The sequence below is a fragment of the Cetorhinus maximus genome, chromosome 14 (genome assembly GCF_964194155.1).
Source record: "Cetorhinus maximus chromosome 14, sCetMax3.hap1.1, whole genome shotgun sequence".
In the NCBI taxonomy this organism is placed as follows: Eukaryota; Metazoa; Chordata; class Chondrichthyes; order Lamniformes; family Cetorhinidae; genus Cetorhinus; species Cetorhinus maximus.
The window spans coordinates 10,997,279-11,017,310 of NC_135892.1; the positions used below are offsets into that span (position 1 = coordinate 10,997,279).

At 44.8% G+C, this 20,032-nt stretch overlaps 1 protein-coding gene across 1 annotated transcript in view; it reads right to left on the reverse strand.

The window, feature by feature from the left end:
* Positions 1-2,822: 2,822 nt before the first annotated feature.
* Positions 2,823-20,032, reverse strand: part of plek (pleckstrin) — a 56,714-nt gene continuing 39,504 nt past the window's right edge. The window contains exons 4-9 of the mRNA XM_078556481.1: positions 16,625-16,716; positions 12,320-12,504; positions 10,285-10,389; positions 8,771-8,854; positions 7,665-7,740; positions 2,823-5,291 (exon numbers count right to left, since the gene is read on the reverse strand). Of these exons, the coding sequence (XP_078412607.1) occupies positions 5,152-5,291; positions 7,665-7,740; positions 8,771-8,854; positions 10,285-10,389; positions 12,320-12,504; positions 16,625-16,716 (682 nt within the window). The 3' untranslated portion in view covers positions 2,823-5,151. The remainder of the gene's footprint in view (positions 5,292-7,664; positions 7,741-8,770; positions 8,855-10,284; positions 10,390-12,319; positions 12,505-16,624; positions 16,717-20,032) is intronic.

Below are 20,032 nucleotides of genomic sequence, written 5' to 3' on the forward strand. Positions count from 1 at the left end.
AACCACAACTGAATCTGCCTCTGCCACACTCTCAGGCAGCGCGTTCCAGATCCTAACCACTCGCTGCGTGAAAAGATGTTTCCTCATGTTGCAATTGGTTCTTTTGCCAACAGTCACTTCCTTTGGTTCTCGAAGCTTCTGCAAACAGGAAAAAATTCCCTTTATTTAGTCCCTTGTGATATAAATTTAAATAATCTTGCCTTAGTCCCACAAATTTTCTGCTGATTTAAAGTGGTCATTAGTTGAATGGATTGAATTCCATGTTGTCATCCTTGACCTTTGTTCTGCTCTGTGGTGAGTGTTTGGTGAATTGTGGTAAATTTATAGTCCGAACTAATCCTGCTGCATGCACAGATGTGGTGTACAGTTTAACAAGAATTAAACAATCAAAATAAGCCAGAGAGCAAAAATACATTGTTTCTGTGGGTGTATTTGCAGAACCAAGCACTGGGTGTGGTGCTGAAACTGAACAGTTGACCAACTGCAGCTGAACTGTTAAAAAAAGAACCCTGTACACCTGACACCAAGTAACATTGTGGAAAATCAATTGGACAGATCTGACAATCAAAGCGCAGAGGTAGAAACAGAACTGTTTCCAAAATGTCAGGAGTTTGACTTAATGTTTGTCGACAGATACCGTCTTTATGTTATACATGTGATAGTTACTTATTTTGCCCTAACGTCACAGCGAGTGTGCACACTATGCTCATTGGCACTAGGCCTTGAGTTGCCTAAGAAATAATTCCTAAAGGGCTGCTGCGGACTTCTCTGGCAAACAGGTGATTAATAGGCCTGTGCATCAGTTTTGGTGGAGCCAGGGGAACATGAGTGCTTCTCCTGGCACCCCAAAGATCTTCACGCCCATTGGTGGCTCATCCGTACAGCATGATGCAAACGAGGGCTGTACCATCAAAATGGATCAGACCTAAAGCAGAGGAAGTCTGGGGCAGGAAGGCTCATGGGTGACCTTCCTGCTCGGACGCCAATTGAGGCCCTTAAGTGAGCAATTAATGCCCACTTAAGGGCCCCATGCTGCTGCCGCTGGTATTTAACCAGTGATCCCCTCCACGTGACCCCCACCCCACACTCACACCTGTGGCCTGTGCCCCTTGCTGCTCCTGGGCCTCTGGTGGATGAGAGCGACCACCGCTCCCCAGGTGACACTGATGGCAATGAGGAGCTGCCAGCCTCTGATTGGCCGACAGATCTCGGCAGTCAGGATTTCTGCCCCTGGGGTCCTTGCTCCCGGGGTAGGCCCGCTGCTGGCCACTTAAGTGCCTGACTAGTGCCTAATACAATGGGCCTTCCCCAAAGGGGGCGACGTGGGGCTCTCGCCAGCTCTCCAGACAGCAAGCAAGGCCCCCTCACCTGGATTAAATTCCACCCTATTGGTGTGGTGGGGTGGTGGGGGGGATAGTTTAAATTCCAGTCCACATTCTCTGCTACAATGAAGCCTTCATTAACTTTTTGGTCGAGCAACAAGAGTACTCCCCAAAAACAACAGCTTGCATTTATGTAGTACCTTTAAAGTAATAAAATGTTCCGAGGTAACAGGAAACAAAATCGTACGCAGAGCCAGTCATAAAGAAACTAGGGGTGGGGTTTTATGGCCCCTCCCCCCAGCAGGATTTTGCGGTCTTTTGAAAGGACTTTTGAACGGCTCACCGCATTTCCTGGCCCCGCCCCCGCTGCTATGGGACCGTAAAATTCTGCCCTAGGTCATAAAGAGGTAGGTTTTAAGGAGTATCTTAAAGGAGGAGCGAGAGGTAGAGAGTTGGTGAGGCATGGAGAGAGAATCCCAGAGCTAAGGGCCCAGGCAGCCAAAGGCATGACCGCTGATGGTAGAGCGATGGAAATCAGGGACATGCAAGCTGACAAAATTGGAGGAGCGCAAATATTTCGATGTGTTGTGGGGCTGAAGGCGATTACAGAGATAGGGAGGGGTGAGGCTGTGGAGGGATCTGAAAACAAGGATGAGAATTTTAAAATTGAGATATTGCAGACTGGGAGGCAATGCTGGTCAGTGAGCAGAGGTGGGATAAGTGAATAAGACCTGGGGCAGAATATTGCCATCGGCGAGCAGGGGGCGGGGCCCGCTCGCCGACACATAAAATGACGCGGGATGATGTCGGGTGGAACCCCCGACGTCACCCCGCCCCATTTAAATTTTTAGGAAGGCCTGGGCGCAGCAAAATCAGCTGCGGGCCCGCCGACCTGTCAATGTCCACTTGAGGCCATTGACAGGGTCATTTAACCAATTAAAGAACCTGCCCGTCCAACCTTCAGGTTGGCGGACAGGCCAGGAGCCCCGGCGGCAAATGGAGAAAACATGAAACCTCATCCAGCGGCGGGAGGAGGTTTCATGCAGGGTTTTAAAAGTTGTAATAAAGCTGTTCTGTAAATTATGAACATATCCCAACCCATGTGACATTGTCACATGAGGGGACATGTAAGGGATTTTTCTTTTCTCAATTTTTAATAGTTTTAAAAGTCAAAGCGATCTCCCTGAGGCTGCATTTAGCCTCAGGGAGATGTGCACACTTTCGTGCGCATGCGCGAAAGAGCGCACTCTCAGTTTTAGGGATTCCCGCCCCCCCCCCCAGCCCGCACAAGAAACGCATAGCCTTAATTGGCCCACCCACGTAAAATGGCTTCGCTGGCGGCAATCGGCTCTGCACCCGCCGGCGATTGGGTCGGGCCTGCCCGCCCTACGGGGAGAAAATCCTGCCCCTGGTGTGGGCTAAGACACAGACGGTAGTGTTTTGGATGAATTGACATTTATGGAGGGTGCAATGGTCTCCACACACACACTTTACAATAAATTAGAATTAACACCTTTAATTTAAACACAGATAGACAGGCTTATACAAAATATTTCTGTTAGTCAAACATTAAAGCAAATTACTTAAATATTCTAAATAGGCTATACCCTAATTAGAATACATGCCTTTGATGAACACGGCATTTTCTCCAGTCTTTTAGAATTAGGCTTCATTTTTTAGGTGAAGCGAAGGTGGGCCTACTTTGTAAAAATGTTAGTATTTTATGTACACACCAGTCCATTACTTCATCTGAGATGCTCCTACTCATGAACTTTGGCCAGGAAGCAATAGAAGCACAGGTTGAGTGTCTTGAGGCAGCTGATGTTGGAGCCCAGGTCATTCTGCAACTGAAGGGGTTAGGCTTAGACAAGCGGCAGCTCAGCAGCTGAGGCATCACTGCAGAGTTCACGGTCGAGGTTGGGTTCATGGTCAATGGAGCGATCATGGGCAGGAGCCCATCCATGGCCTGGGGAGAAAGGACAGGGGTTGAGCAGGGAAAGGGCAGGGCCAGTTGCTGCCTTGCCCTTTGTGCCAGTGCGGGGTGCGGAGGAGGGCAGCTCAGCCTGGACCTCACATCAGTGCTGTTCAATCACTTTAGAGCAAAGCAGTGTCTTGCCCGGCTTTTGGGGTTTTGCCTTTTTGAAAACATGCTCCCACTTTAAATCGTGGCATGGTCCATGACAAATCAAACTCCTTTTATGTGACTGGCAAAGCATTCACTCAAGTTATAGGAATCTTCTTCATTTGACTGCACATGTAACCAGAAAAAAATGCAATTCCCAGATATTTCTCTTGACCTTACTCGTCGTTTCTGTGACCCCATTGGGGGTCATGACCCATAGTTTGGGAACTGCTGAGATAAATAGGCCAGAGGTTACAAATCTCTCTCATCTATGTAAATAAATAGACGGATAGAGAGCATAGGTGAGGAAATACGATTAGTATGAAAACAATACTGGAGTGTCTATTGGGCAGTCTCAATGTTCACTCATGCTCAATTATTCCTTTCTACTTCTTACTGGATTTTGGCTGGGCCATTTGCTAAAGTTGCTAAGATGAGAGGAGCCACAATCCAGGAATCCTGTTTGAAAACATAACGCATTTCTCAGTTGATATGGAACGCAATTGGATAGGGATTGTAGACACAATCTCTGTGGGAAAGGATGGGTTTGAGTGGGACATCATTCCCTCCCACCACCTCCCCCTCAAAAAAAACATATTGTTGGCTTGGTTACCTCTCCCCTAATCCTGATCTGCCTCCCGGAATTGCTCTGGTTGTTCCCACAACTCCTTAAGGATAGTTATCCTTCTATCGAAGATAACCACGACCCATCTCATCACACTTTCTTGGTGTCAAGAGAAAGCAGGAATGTGGGAAGCTAGATAAGCACATGGGAGGGAAAGGCACAGAAGGATATGCTAATAGGGCCAGGTGGAAAGGAGTGGGGGAGAAGATATGCGGGCAGCATAAATGCCAACACAGGCTAGTTGGGCTGAATGGCCTGCTTCACTGCTGCCAGATCTATATAATTCTCTGCAGCAATGATTAGAGAGGGGTGGGTTTGAAATAAAATAAAAGGAAGTGAAGAATCCTAGCAAACATAGACAACATGAAGATTATGTGGAAGAAATATTTCATTGGCCCACTCATGAGACTAGCGAAAGACTTTTGTTCCAATATACTCCTGTGAAGCATCTTGGGACATGTCACTACATTAAAGGAGCAAACTGAAACAGGAGATGCCTTTAAGATTGTGAACAAGAGAGAAAATATTTAAATACTTCCACTGCAGTAAATGGAATGAAGTGTTTATTAATAAACAAATGAAAATGCTTTCTCAGTATAATAGTTTATTAATGAATTTCTCTGGTGTGCCAGCAATTTTACTTTAATCAAACACTAGTCCAGCAATCTCTGCTGGATGTTTCAATAAAAAAACTCTTGCAGACATCACAAGCAAAGAGTGACAACTGATTAGTATCATTCACATTACTTTTCAACCATACCACTAGCAAAAGTGTATGTTTGACACATCGATGTTAGACAGTATTAGCTATAAATATGTTGTTAATATTTGGTACAAATAATAGTTAAGAAGGTTTTAGAATAAAAGTGAATCAAGCAGAAAAAGGAAGTGAAACACAGCTGATGATTTTGGGAACAGAAATAGCCACGAGTTACTGAGACACTATTTTAGTCATCACACAGTGTACATTCACAATTAATGTTGCCAATCCAGCAATAAAGGGCTTAAGATTTATTTTGAGAGCTAGTTAATGTTGTATGACTCTTGGAAGCCAGCAATGTGGTATTTGTTGAACTCTGTCTTTATTTTCCAGTGCTTGCTACGCTTTTAATGGCTTTAATCCACTCAGTGAGTTCTTCCCGTGTTGCGGCCTGTATCAGATAGTGCACTTCATCCGCTGTGATGATTTCAAAAAGGTTTCCCTTAACTTCAGATTTCTTTCCTGTAAAGAAAATTCTTTGTGTGAGAGACTTGGCGGCAAATATTCAGCATTAACAAAATATCAATAAGAGCTTATTTACGATAATCTACCCTCCAACTTTATAAAGCAATCTTTGTAAAAAAAAAAGTTATATCAAAAGCATTTTCGTAGAACATAGGGAAGGATTTAATGGCCTGTATTTTGCCTAGACAGATGTCTGAGGTTATCAATGATAGAGAATCCATTTCCATCCATCCATACCCTGGCTCTTCCCTTTTAACTTAGCTACTGTTTCTCTTTCCTTTCAATTCCTTCCCTTGTCTCCTAGACATTTTCAGTGCCCCATGTATCTTGCAAAGTGTGCCTCCCATAATTTGATGGTTGATCATTAACTATCCATGGTTTAACCCTATTTCTGACTGGATTGTCTCTTTGGCTTTTTCGACTTCAAATTTCTTTATTGCTTGGTTTTCTATAAGCAATGTTTACAAAAAAACTGCATTGGTCAAAAGAAAGTCAAGCACGTAGAAACCTTTTGACACAAAAGCTATTCCAATTTTGACTCCACACATATCAGATTCCATTCTTTGTACGGCAGTGAAGCAACAGCGGTATCTATTAACAACAACTTGCATTTATATAGTGCCTTTAAGGTGGTAAAATGTCCCAAGGCGCTTCATAGGAGTAGTAATCAGACAAAATTAGACACCGAGCCATGTAAGGAGATATTAGGACAGGTCAGGCAATGACCATCTCCAACAAGAGAGAATATAACCATCACCCCTTGACATTCAATGGCATTACCGTTGCTGAATCCCCCACTATCAACATTCTGAGGATTACCAAACTGAAATGGGCTAGCCACATAAATACCGTGGCTACAAGAGCAGGTCAGAGGCTAGGAATCCTGCAGCGAGTAACTCATCTCCTGACTCCCCAAAGCCTGTCCACCATCTACATGGCACAAGTCAGGAGTGTGATGGAATACTCTTCACTTGCCTGGATTAGTGCAGCTCCAACAACACTCAAGAAGATCAACACCATCCAGGACAAAGCAACCCGCTTGATTGGCACCCCATTCACAAACCTTCACTCCCTCCACCACCAATGCACAGTGGCAGCAGTGTGTACCATCTACAAGATGCACTGCAGGAATTCACTAAGGCCCCTTAGACAGCACCTTCCAAATCCACAACCACTACCACCTAGAAGGACAAGGGCAGCAAACATATGGGAACACCACCACCTGGAAGTTTCCTCCAAGCCACTTACCATCCTAACTTAGAAATATATCATTGTTCCTTCACTGTTGCCGGGTTAAAATCTTGGAACTCCCTCCCTAACAGCACTGCGGGTGTACCTACACCACATGGACTGCAGTGGTTCAAGAAGGCAGCTAACCACCACCTTCTCAAGGGCAATAAAGGTTGGGCAATAAAGGCTGGCCCAGCCAGCGACACCTACATCCCGTAAATGAATTATAAAAATGGTGACCAAAAGCTCAGTCAAAGAGTTAGCTTTTAAGAGGCTTTTTAAGGAGGAGAGAGAGGCAGAGAGGTTCACGTAGGGAATCCCAGAGCATGGGGCTCAGGCAGCTGAAGACACGGCCACCAATGGTGGAGCGAGTAAAATCGGCGATGGTCAAGAGGTCAGAATTGGAGGAGTGTAGAGATCTCGGAGGGTTGCAGGGCTGGAGGAGGTTACAGAGCGGGATGGAGCCATGGAGGGATTTAAAACAAGGGTGGGAATTTTAAAATTGAGATGTTGATGCCCCTGATAAAATTATTGGCCTGAATTTTTAGCTTGTCGGGCAGGCGCAACCAGCAGGCCCGGGATCAGCCGGGAAACAGATCACTGACTGTGATCGGCCCCTGACTGTGACTTCACCCCGGCTTGCCAATCGACGGCCAGCTAGCGTGAAGCACACGCTGAAAAGCTCAATGCTGCCGGGGCGGGGGCGGGAAGAGGGTGGGCGATGACGTCAACGCGGGTGCAGGCCAGCGCTGACAGAAAGCTCCCTGAAGACAGAGAGCTGCCTCGGGGAGCTGCAGACCTGAAAATGTTCCAATAAAGCTTTAAAAAGCAGGAAGAAAATGTCCGAGCGTCACAATCAGGCACCTGAAAATATCGGTGATAAAAATGCTGCCCACAGGTTTTTATCTTTATTTTATTTCATAACGGAAACCTCATCCCGCCCTTGGATGAGGTCTCATGAAAAATGTAAAGGCCGCTTGGCTGATTCGCTCATCCGCCAACCGTAAGGTTGGACGGGCGACGAAAAATAGTAGACAATTGCACTGTTAATTGTTTTGAAGTTACTTAAAGGCGTTTTTCTGGATGAGTTTGTAACCTAGAACAATAGTCTCCTGGGTTAAGAGCAGCAGGGACACTTACCATCTGGGAGATCGTCTGTCGCAGTCACCACACAGCTTCGCAGGTGAATAGAACCAAGAGGCCGATCCTGGTCATCCTGTGGAGGAAGGTTAATGGGAAAAGAGTCAATACATTCCAACACAAAGTATGGGCCTCGTTACACAGCCACATATCTTGAAGGATTTTGATAGAGTAAATAAGGCAAAACTGTTTCCAGTGGCAGGAGGGTTGGTAAGCAGAGGACACTGATTTGATGCAATTGCCAAAAGAACCAGGGTTGAGGTGAGGAGAGAAATTTCGCAGTGAGTTGTTGTGATCTGGAAGGCGCTGCCTGAAAGAACTGTGGAAGCAGGTTCGATACCAACTTTCAAAAGGGAATTGGACCTATACTTGACAGGCAAAGATTTACAGAGCTATTGGCAAAGAGCATTGGGGGAGTGGGACTGATTGTATAGCTCTAACAAAGAGTAGGTACTGGCATGATGGGCTGAATGAGTTATCCTGTGACTCTATGAAGTCAAGTATTCAGTTTGCAAAATGACTTCCATCTCTTATATCTTTGCATATCTTTCACTCTCCTTTCTTGTGGTGTTACCTGGAGCCAGGCCACTGAATGGGCTGCCCCGCTATTGTCAAAGCAGGTGCTGAAATCAGACCTCTTTCTGCCAAGCAGGAGAGAGTAAATGTTCTCAGTGACCTGCCCAGAATTCAGTGGGATCCATCCCTTTCCTGGCTAGCCGGAGCGGGAATTCAGTGCAGCAAGAGGCCAGAGCCAGGTACCTGCAGGCACAGTTCCATTAGTTAAATAAATGAGGAGGAGTCAGGAGCTCTGGACACAATCAGGAAGGGATGGGAGATGTTGTGGGGGGGTGGGGAGGGGTATCCTGGGGGAAGCAATGGCCCTGGGCTTTCTTATGAAGTCTGAAAGAGGATTCCATCGGGGCAGGGCAGGAAGGATCGTACGTGTTTCATTTGAACTGCAGCTGTCTCCCTTGGCCTCAGTTTATTCCAGGTGGGAGGAGTTAAAATTGCACCCCGGATTTTGGAAGTTAGGATGGCGGGGGAGCAGCAAGGGACATAGAAGCTTCTGCGGAGTAAAGTTTGAACATAATGCACTCAATCCCTACCGCCGTAGGGTCATAATAATGCAAATAGGCAGGATCATCTCGCAGGACAAACTTTCGGACTTTCCAGTTTTTCCTCCTGTGGCCCTGTTAGGGAAAGAAAAGACAGCATCAATAGCCTCTGTGAAACCTTCCACAGCACACCTGTGCCCAGCGAAGAGAGATCAGCTCCCAATGGAACATGGCAAACATCAGCGTTTCAGCATTTCTGAATCCAGTCAGTGTGCCAGAACCTGGTGACAAAGATCAGTAGCGACCAGGCCTCTACACACCACCCCCCCGCCCCCACCACCACCACCACCCCCGCCCGCCCAGTGCAAGTTCCACTCAGGTCTGACCGCTAATGCTCTGCTGTTACATTTTGCTATTTGTGTCTTTGGTAGTGCCACAGTGAGTATTGTTGGGTCTCTGAATGCTGTCGGCATGAACTTCAAGGGAACATCAGCAATCAGTGATTGCAACACTAGAGAAGAGCAAAGGACCCTATTAAGTGCAATGGCAGATAGTCTCAGGTAGGAGTGGTACAGAGCAAGGATGCAAAGCAATGGAGAGGGGAAAAGGGGTCGGAAAGGAGAACAAGGGTCAGGTAGACCAGCCTGAACTGAGGGAATGGAGGCAAGATGGCTAATTGAAAGAAAAGAAAGGCTTGGAGTTAAATAGCGCCTTTCACAACAATCAGACATCTCAAAGCACTTTACGGCCAATGAAGTACTTTTGAAATGTAGTTACTGTTGTGATGTAGGAAACAAGGCAGCCAATTAGCTCACAGCAAGCTCTCACAAAAGCAATGTAATAATGACCAGATAATCTGTGTTTGTGATATTAATGGAGGGATAAATATTGGCCAAGAGACTGGGGAGAACTCCCCTGCTCTTCTTCGAAATAGTGCCGTGGCATCTTTTACATCTGCTTTAACAGGCAGATAGGGACTGGGTCTAACATCTCATCCAAAAGTGCAGCACTCCCTCAGTACTGGGTTTTTTTTTGTGCTTAAGCACTGGACCCTGCACCTAGACACTCAGTGCTACTCACTGAGCCATAGCTGCCCTATCACAATGCATCACATAGTCACTTGTGGATTGCACAGACAGTGTTGCAGTAAAGTAACATAGATATGGTTATCCTTTTACTGGCTCCATTACAGTTTTTACTTTATTCTTCCACAGAATGTGGAAGGCCAACATTTGTTGCCCATCCCTAATTACCCTTGATTCTAGGTGTGGAGTCACATATAGGCCAGACCAGGTAAGGAAGAACATTAGTGAACCAAATGGGTTCTACAACAATCAATGATAATTTCAATTCCAGATTTTATTAATTGAATTTAAATTCACCAGCTGCCATGGTGGGATTTGAACCCACCTCCTCACCGCATTAGCTTAGGCCTCTGGATTACTAGTCCAGTGACATTACCACTACACCACCATCTCCCCCTACATTGCAAACATACATGTTGCTGTCTCTTTATCCCTGGACGCTGTAGTAATGTAACGCTGGTCCAGTCCTTTCTTACCAACCTGTTTCAGCAGACATCCCTGTTTTATAATGACCCCTCGAAACTCCTCTTTTAAAACTTCATCATCATCACTTGAATTTCCTTCACTGAAAAAGCCACTGTCGGCCTATAAGATGGGGAAATGCAATACAGTTAGACACAATTAAACACCTTCCCAAAATAATGCAATCCACACAATTTCACCAAACCAATCAAGACGCCTACGATCTTCGGTCATTGTGTTTGCAAAAAGGGGACAAATCACAGGAAACACAAATACTCTCAATAACACGGCCCTTGAGAATTGTGTGTTGGACTTGTCTGATTTTCTGTGAGGCAGCTTGAGGGCATTTCTATGTTAAAAACAGTTGGTATTGAGGGAGTGCTGCACAGTTCAAGGTCCCGTCCTTTGGATGGTACATTAACTGAGGCACAGCCTGTCCTTTTAGCTATACAAAGCCCTAGTTAGACCACACCTAGAGTTACTGTGAGCAGTTCTGGACTCCACAATTTAGGAAGGACATATTGGCCTCAGAGAGAATGCAGCATAGATTCCCCAGAATGATACCTGGACTCCAATGGTTAAATTATGAGGAGAGATTAAACAGGCCAGAGTTGTATTCCCTGGAATTTGGAAGGCTAAGGGGTGATTTGGTCCAATTTTTCAAGATATTAATAGGATATAAAATACACAGAAAGATATATAAAAAGGGATATTCCCATTGATCGGAAGTCTAGGACTAGGGGCCATTGCAGGAAAATTGGAGCCAGACCTTTCAGGATTGAAATTAAGAAACACTTCTGCACACAAACTGTAATAGTAGTTCAGAATTCTCTTCTGCGAGTGGCAATTAATGCTAGATCAATTGTTAATTTCAAACTTGATACTGATAGATTTTTGTTATCCAAAGCATTAAGGGATATGAGGTGAAGTGAGTACGTGGAGTTTGGTCTCAGCTCAGCCATGATCTCATTGAATGGTGGAACGGGCTCAAGGGGCTGAATGGCCTCTTCCTGTTCCTATGTTCCCATATTCCTATGTTTCTATGAATGTCAATTATTTTGTGACACAATTTGAAGAAAACCAGGGGCATTCTCCCAATGTCCCGGGTAGCAATTAACCCCCAACTAAGATCGCTCATAAAAAAGCATATCTAATCATTTAATCTCATTGGTCTCTGTGGGACCTTACTGTGAGCAAATTGGATCATCTGTTTTCTACATTTAAATGGTGTGTACACTTCAAAATTGGCTAAACATAATTATTAACCCTCTTGAAATTAGGTGAAGGATTTGGAGACACTTAGATAATTGCAAGCATTATTTTTAACTGGACAATTGTCAAAGATCTGCCATGGAGAAAATTGAAGCTATTTATTCCACCAGGGTGAAATGATATGAAGGAATAATCTTACTCTGTTTGGCTCAATGACACATGAACAGGAGAAGACCATTCATGTACTTGAGCCATTCAATTAGACTGTGGCTGCTCTGCACCTTAACCCCATCAACTCATCTGAGTCAGTAACACCCCTGAGCATAGAATCCAGGAATGTTACAACTTGATCCACTGTGCCTGTGCTGACTCTTTAATAGAACTGCCCAAATAATCCCACTTTCCTCATTGTTCTGTAAACTAGTTATCCAATTTCCTTTTGGAAGTTACTATTGAATCTGCTTTTTCTAACCTTTCAGACAATGCACTCGAGATCACAACAACTTGCTGTGTAAAAAAATTGTTTCCCTATGTTGCATCTGGTTCCTTTGCCAATCATTTTAAGTCGTGTCCTCTGGTTACTGACCCTTCTGCCACTGGAAAAAGTCTCTCCTGATTCACTCTGTCAAAGCCGCTCAGGATTTTGAAGACCTCTATTAAATCTCCTCTTAACCTTCTCTGCTCTGAGGAGAACAATCCTAGCTTCTCCAGTCTCTCCACATATCTGAAATCCCTGGTACCATTCTGGACCCTTGCCTAACAAAAATGGCTGTTGCCAGACACTTCATAAAATGTTCTAAAGTGCCAGACAGAAAAACAAACAAATATTCTGACCACTTACGAAGTAATAATATGCATCAGCGTCATCGATAAAGCAGTTTTCCGCTATTTGATCAGCTGCTGCCTTGGCCTTATCTTCAGCCGGCTGAATATACCCATCGCAGGTAAGAGCTGCTGCCAACATCACCCCCTCCCGGCGGTTCCTGACAAAGTTAGATGACAGCAACCAGTCAATCACAGAGGCACCTGCAATAATAATTTAAAATGAATGAAAAAAATGCTTTATTCCTTTTTCTAGCATTATTTATTCTCAGGATACAGGCAGAGTAGAGAAGCCATCACTTAAAGTCAGCCCCTAGTTGCCCTAGAGATTGAAGTGGGAGGGCATTTTGAGTCAATCACTTATTGTGGGGCTGAAGTCACCTGCAGGTCCAGATCAGGTAAAGGTGACAGATTTCCTTCTCGGTAGGACATTCATAAGCCAGTTGGGTTTTTGTGACAATTCGTCATCTCCTGCAGCCATTTATTTTTCTGGTGCAAGTCCATAAAATACCAGATTTGTCAAATTCAATTTCATGACATATAACTTAGGATTTGAGCTCATGTCCTCTAAATGGCTAATCTACTTACCATAATATTAATGATTTCAAAGCCTTGCTGAAGTGTAAATATATCATATCTGCAGATTTTTCCATTGAAAACCAGGTCCAATTTTTCATTGAGGAATTCAAGTAAATTTTAATAGGCAAAGATTCCCTCCCATAAATCTAGACTGACTCCAGAACATATGTCATACCATGGCTATTAAGGTGTTTCAGTGGCCCAGATTTTGCAATCAGTGGCAAAGTTACTCTGCTCGCCTCTGACCTTGAAGAAGATCTAGCGATCTCTGTGACATGACATGTGACCCCTTTCCCAAAGTCAGTTTGAATCAGGTGCCAAGTCAAGGGGATCTCCAGACATCCAACAATGGTGATATCATCAAGCAGGGTAAGTAGCCAATCACTTTGAAGTATTCTCAAAGCAAGAAGCACTGATTATCCTTCACTTTTTATAAATTTTACAGAGGGCAACATAAATGATGCAACATGCACATTAGAAGCTGAAATATCATTTAAACAAACTAATAGTTTGATTATGCTAGAATACTATGGGATTTGTATCATAGTGGGAAAAATGACATTACACAAATATACAATTAGTTTTCCAAAGCCAGAGATGTTGTTCATCAATAGTTATGATTTCGTACATAGTTAACCCAACTACACCTCATTAACAAGGAGATTTTAACAGCGAAATTACAGTGTGAAAGGAGAAGTTCTCATCAGTTCATTGATTTCTAAAGAATGCCATCTGTGGGGACTTCAACAGCACATCCTGTGGAGGAGCAAGGAATCACTGACAGCATCTTCAGGATTTCTGCACTGAACTGATCATGGGTGGATGTCAGAAGTTGCTCTCAGTTTCACAGAGTCATGACATCGAACGCTTGCAGTTTCACCATCATTTCAACTGCAAAATTCAGTCCACTATTTCCTCTTTCGGGATGCTTTATTACTTTACCCATAACAGGATGTCAGGCTCATTGACACAGCACATACAAGTAGCAGAATACATTAAACTCACCATCATACACAAGTCAGTCCATTTACTCAACAATAACTTTATTTGCATAGCGCCTTTGAAGAAGTAAAATGTCCCAAGGCATTTCACAGGAGTAATGATCAAAATTTGACACTGAGACATATAAGGAGATGTTAGGACAAGTGACCAAAAGCAAAGAGGTAGATTTTCAGGGGCATCTTAAACGAGAAGAGCGAGGTGGAGAGGCGGAGAGGTTTAGGGAGGGAGTTCCAGAACCTATGGTGGAGGCAGCTGAAGACACAGCCATCAATGGTGGAGCAATTAAAATTGGGGATGTGCAAGAGCCAGAATTAGTGGAGCGCAGCGATCACGTAGGGTTGTGGGACTGGAAGAAATTACAGAGATTGGGTGATTTGCAAACAAGATGAGAATTTTAAAACGGAGGAGTTGCCAGACCAGGGGCAGAATTTTATGGCCCCATTGCAGCGGGGGCGGGACTATAAAACGCAACGAGCCGTTCAAAAGTCCGTTGACTTCAGCGGGACCGGAAGATCCCGCTGGCAAGAGAGTCTGTAAAATTCCGCCCCAGAAGCCAATGTAGGTCAGTGAGCTCAGGGGTTATGAGTGAACAGGACTTGGTATGAGTTAGGATATAAGCAGCAGAGTTTTTTCACACGTCGTTCATGGTAAACATCAAATGATTCTTTTAATAAAGATAGAAATAAGGTGACAACAGCACTGTACAATTTCACACATATTGTTGTTGCAAGCAGTGAGAAGGTTGCTCAAAGTCACAAAATACAAGTAAAAGCTACACCGAGCATTTTCATTTTCTCAGATGTCGGGTTAAACGTTCACCCTTATTGCGTGGGTGTTAATCTGCTTGTAATGAGAATCGGGCCAGTTTTGTTATGGGCAGGTGACACACCCTGCCTGATTGTTGTGGATTGGAAGCTGGGTGGAACTAACAACTTTCGAGCTGCTATACACAGTTTTAAAGTGTTCTTTACATTTCTTAATTTGCGCTATGAGTAAGTAGAGATTTTTAATCACCTTTATTCCTGATGATGTGGCAATAAGAAAACTGAAAAAAAGAGACATGCTGTCAAAGCTTTTTGTCTGACACTCATCAGGACAGATGCAAGAATTCCACGGGTAGAATTCTCCTTTTGGCAAGTGGGGGCGGGGCCCGCTCGCCGATGCGTAAAATGACTTGTGGTGGCATCGGGCGGGCATCCCGATGTCACAGCATGTCATTTAGATTTTCGGTTCAGCGGGTGCACAGCCGAGCTGTCAAAGGCCTATTAAGGTCTATTGAAAAGTAATTAAAACAGTCAAAGGAGCTGCCCATCCAACCTTAAGGTTGGCGGGCAGGTGAAGAGCCCAGGCAGCCTTCGCATATTTCATGGAACCTCGTCCACGGGTGGGATGAGGTTTCAAGAAGTATTTAAAAATTCAATAAAAGTTTTAATAAAAATTCAGTGACATGTCCCAGCTCATGTGACACTGTCACATGAGCTGGGACATGTTTTTAAAATTTTAAATTCTTTTATTTCAAAGTTTAAAGTTTAAACTTATTTAATTAACTTAATTGGCCCGTCCACATAAAATGGCAGCGCGCACCCGATCAGGGGTGCCAATCGGGTTCGCGCTCGGCCCCGCACAACCCCCCCGACAGAAGGAAAATGCTGCCCCCAAATTTCAAAGTGAGCAACAAATTATACTGCATGCAGTGTTTCCCTTAGGATGGCTATGTCGATGTTGTACCTGCCCAGCATTCTGGCTAAGAGGGCTGTTCTGGTCTTGTATTGTTGTCGAGGAGAGTACTGACATTCCACAAACTGAGCTTCATATTATAGGAGGGGTAACCTGGCAGGTATAGGGAGAGCATGCTGTGTTTAGGGTTCTTTTCCTTCCCCTTCCTTGGGCTGGGGAGAGCAGTGCTGTACCTGGAAAGGTCTGCTCTGTCAACGCAGAAGGTTACATACTCCACATCTGGCCTAATCTGTGGAGAGCAACCGTCACCCTGAGGCCACCTGTGTACAGGGTTATAACTCAAGACTGCCAGTAGCATCTTCTATCCGTCCTCGTCATCACTTCCCCACCGGCACAGGACTTGATATGTCTAGTGTTTTGGTTGATGATGACTTTCTGAACAACCTGCACGTTAAGTATATTTAAGTGGGTGGGTGGTTTGTGCAGAGCCTCTCCCACTTCCTCATCCAAGACAGCTCATATTACACTGGTGCAATATGCCACAAGCATAGCAGCTGTTACCTCCTCTAGCCCTACAAACTTTCAGGGTCTCTGCACTCCTCCAAACCTGGTCTCTTGACCATCCCTGATTTTAATTGCTCCTCCATTGGCGGCCATGCCTTCAGCTGCCTGTGCCCTAAGCTCTGAAATTTCCTCCCTAAACCTCCCTGCCTCTCCACCTCTCCTTCCTACCTTAAGAGCACTCCTTAAAACCTACCTCTTTGGCCTATTATCCCCTTCTGCTCCTCAGTCAAGTTTTGTTAAGTGCCCTGAGATGTTTTGTTACGTTGAAGGAGCTACATCAATGCAAGTCGTTTTTGTTGCATTTTGTTCACTTTAATTTACTTTGGCCACCAGCCTGAGGGGGCTAATGAACATGAGCCCGTGCAATTAAAGTCTATGAGCCAAAGTAACAGGTGGTCTTGGCACCTAATCTTGTAGTCTGCTGATGAGTATGGAAGAAATTACATAGGCCCCTCAATGACACTATCACAGAGAGAAAAGCATTCATTCGTTTTGAATTTACCTGCAAAGCAATGATTGAAGACTTTCTTGTCTTTTTGCAACTTCAGTTCTTTGACTCCCGTCTCTGGGTCTTTCATAGAAAAATATAAAGCACTAAACAGAGGGGAGAAACCAGATTTCTAAAATTAGGACCCACAAGTCAGTCTCTTTATTATAGCAAACAACACTGAATGAACACGGGTTCAAATTCGTTTTGAATAGGACTATTGATAGGTCTGTATTTGATAAGAAAAGCAGAGTAGATCATCCCAGGGTTCTCTTCAACAAAGACCAATAAATAAAATGCAAGAAAACTGAATGGGGGAAGTTGAACTAACAACACACCGCTGCTAACTGAAGAGCTATAATTTCCATTTGAGAGATTTATTTTTTCTTAGGCCAATTTACTGTGTCTCATACAAATCACACTCATGTGCACATATGCACACGCACAAACACACACACACACACACACATATGCACACATAAGCCTACACGTACTTCCAGCAAGCTACTCGACTGAAGAGAACATTGCAGCCAAGGCTTATCATGTTTATGCATGCTCATTTTACAGCAAGAGTAAGAGAGAGAGTAGGGAAGGTGGGCAGTTAATCTGATGGGCAGGTTATGACTAGTGGTATCCCACAAGGCTCTTTGTTGGAGCTTCAATGATATAGCATTTATTAATGACTTAGATGAAAGGATAGAAAGCCACATATTCAATTTTGCCAATGACACAAAGCTAGGCGACATCATAAGCAGTGGATATGAAAGTATAAAGTTACAAAGTGATATTGATAGATTAAGTGAAAGGACAAAACTGTGGCAAATGAATTTCAATATAGGAAAATGTGAAGTTATCCACTTTGGACCCAAAAAGTGTATACAGAGCACTTTTTAAATGGGGAAAAGCTAGAACCAAGGAGAAACAAGCCTGGAGGTTTGAAGCAACTTGGATTCTAGGTAAACAGGTCACTAAAATGTCATAAACAGTTACAGAAAATAACCCAAAGGGCGAATGGAATGCTGGCCTTTATATCTAGAGGACTGGGATACAAGGGGGTAGAAGACATGCTTCAGCTACACAAAGGCCTGGTCAGACTACACCTGGTGGACCGTGAGCAGTTCTGTTACCACATTATTATTCACTCATGGGATGTGGGCTTCGCTGGCTGGGCCAGCATTTATTGCCCATCTCTAGTTGCCCTTGAGAAGGTGGTGTTGAACTGCTTTCTTGAACTGCTGCAGTCCACGTGGTGTAGGCACACCCACAGTGCTGTCAGGAAGGGAGTTGGAGGATTTTGACCCAGCGACAGTGACGGAATGGTAATATATTTCCAAGTTAGGATGATGAGTGGCTTGGAGGGGAACTTCCAGGTGGTGGTGTTCCCATTTATCTGCTGCCCTTGTCTTTCTAGATGACAGTGGTCATGGGTATGGAAGGCGCTGTTGAAGGAGCCTTGGTGAATTCCTGCAGTGCATCTTGTAGAGTAGTGGAGGGAATGAATGTTTGTGGATGTGGTGCCAATCAAGCGGGCTGCTTTGTCCGGGACGGTGTCAAGCTTCTTGAGTATTGTGGGAGCTGCACTCATCCAAGCAAGTGGGGAGTATTCCATCACACTCCTGACTTGAACCTTGTAGATGGTGGACAGGCTTTGGGGAGTCAGGAGGTGAGTTACTCATCGCACGGTTCCTAGCCTCTGACATGCTTTTGTAGCCACAGTATTTATATGGCTATTCCAGGATGTTGATATTGGGGGATTCAGTGATGGTAATGCCATTGAACATCAAGGGGCGATGGTTGGATTCTCTCTTGTTGGAGATGGTCATTGCCTGGCACTTGTGTGTCATGAATGTTACTTGCCACTTGTCAGCCCAAGCCTGTATATTGTCCAGGTCTTGCTGCATTTGGACATGAACTGCTTCAGTATCTGAGGAGTTGCGAATGGTGCTGAACATTGTGTAATCATCAGTGAACATCCCCACATCTGACCTTATGATGGAAGGAAGGTCATTGATGAAGCAGCTGAAGATGGTTGGGCTGAGGACACTACCCTGAGGAACTCCTGCAGTGATATCCTGGAGCTGAGATGACAGACCTCCAACAAACACAATCATCTTCCTTTGTGCTAGTTTTGACTCCAACCCGCAGAGAGTTTCCCCCCTGATTCCCATTGACTCCAGTTTTGCTAGGGCTCCTTGATGCCACACTCGGTCAAGTGATGCCTTGATATCAAGGGCAGTCACTCTCACCACACCTCAGGAGTTCAGCTCTTTTGCCCATGTTTGAACCAAGGCTGTAATGAGATCAGGAGCTGAGTAGCCCTGGTGGAACCCAAACTGGGCGTCAGTGAGCAGGTTATTGCTAAGCAAGTGCTGCTTGATAGCACTGTTGATGACCCCTTCCATTGCTTTACTGATGATCGAGAGTAGACTGATGGGGTGGTAATTGGCCGGATTGGATTTGTCCTGCTTTTTGTGTACAGGACATACCTGGGCAATTTTGCACATAGCCAGGCAGATGCCAGTGTTGTAGCTGTAGTGGAACAGCTTGTCTAGGGGCGCGGCAAGTTCTGGCGCAAGGTCTTCAGTACTATTGCCAGAATATTGTCAGGGCCCATACTCTTTGCACTATCCAGAGCCATCAGCCATTTCTTGATATCACGTGGAGTGAATCGAATTGGCTGAAGACTGGCATCTGTGATGCTGGGGACCTCCGGAGGAGGCCGAGATGGATCATCCACTCGGCACCTTTGGCTGAATACTATAGCAAATGCTTCAGCCTTATCTCTTGCACTGATGTGCTGGACTCCTCTGTCATTGAGGATGGGGATATTTGTGGAGCCTCCTCCTCCAGTGAATTGTTTAATTGTCCACCACCATTCACGATGTGGCAGGACTGCAGAGCTTAGATCTGATCTGTTGGTTGTGGGATCATTTAGTCCTGTCTATCACTTGCTGCTTATGCTGTTTGGCGTGCAAGCAGTCCTGTGGTATAGCTTCACCAGGTTGACATCTCATTTTTAGGTATGCTTGGTGCTGCTTCTGGCATGCCCTCCTGCACTCTTCATTGAACCAGGGTTGATCCCCTGGCTTGATGGTAATGATAGAGTGGGGGATATACCGGGCCATGAGGTTACAGATTGTGTTCAAGTACAATTCTGCTGCTGCTGATGGCCCACAGCGCCTCATGGATGCCCAGTCTTGAGTTGCCAGATCTGTTTGAAATCTATCCTATTAGCACAATGATAGCGGCACACAGCACGATGGAGGGTATCCTCAATATGAAGGTGGGACTTTGTCTCCACAATGACTGTGAGGTGGTCACTCCTCTCGATACTGTCATGGATAGATGCATCTGCAGCAGGCAGGTTGGTGAGGATGAGGTCAATTATGTTTTTCCCTCCTGTTTGTGCCCTCACCACCTGCT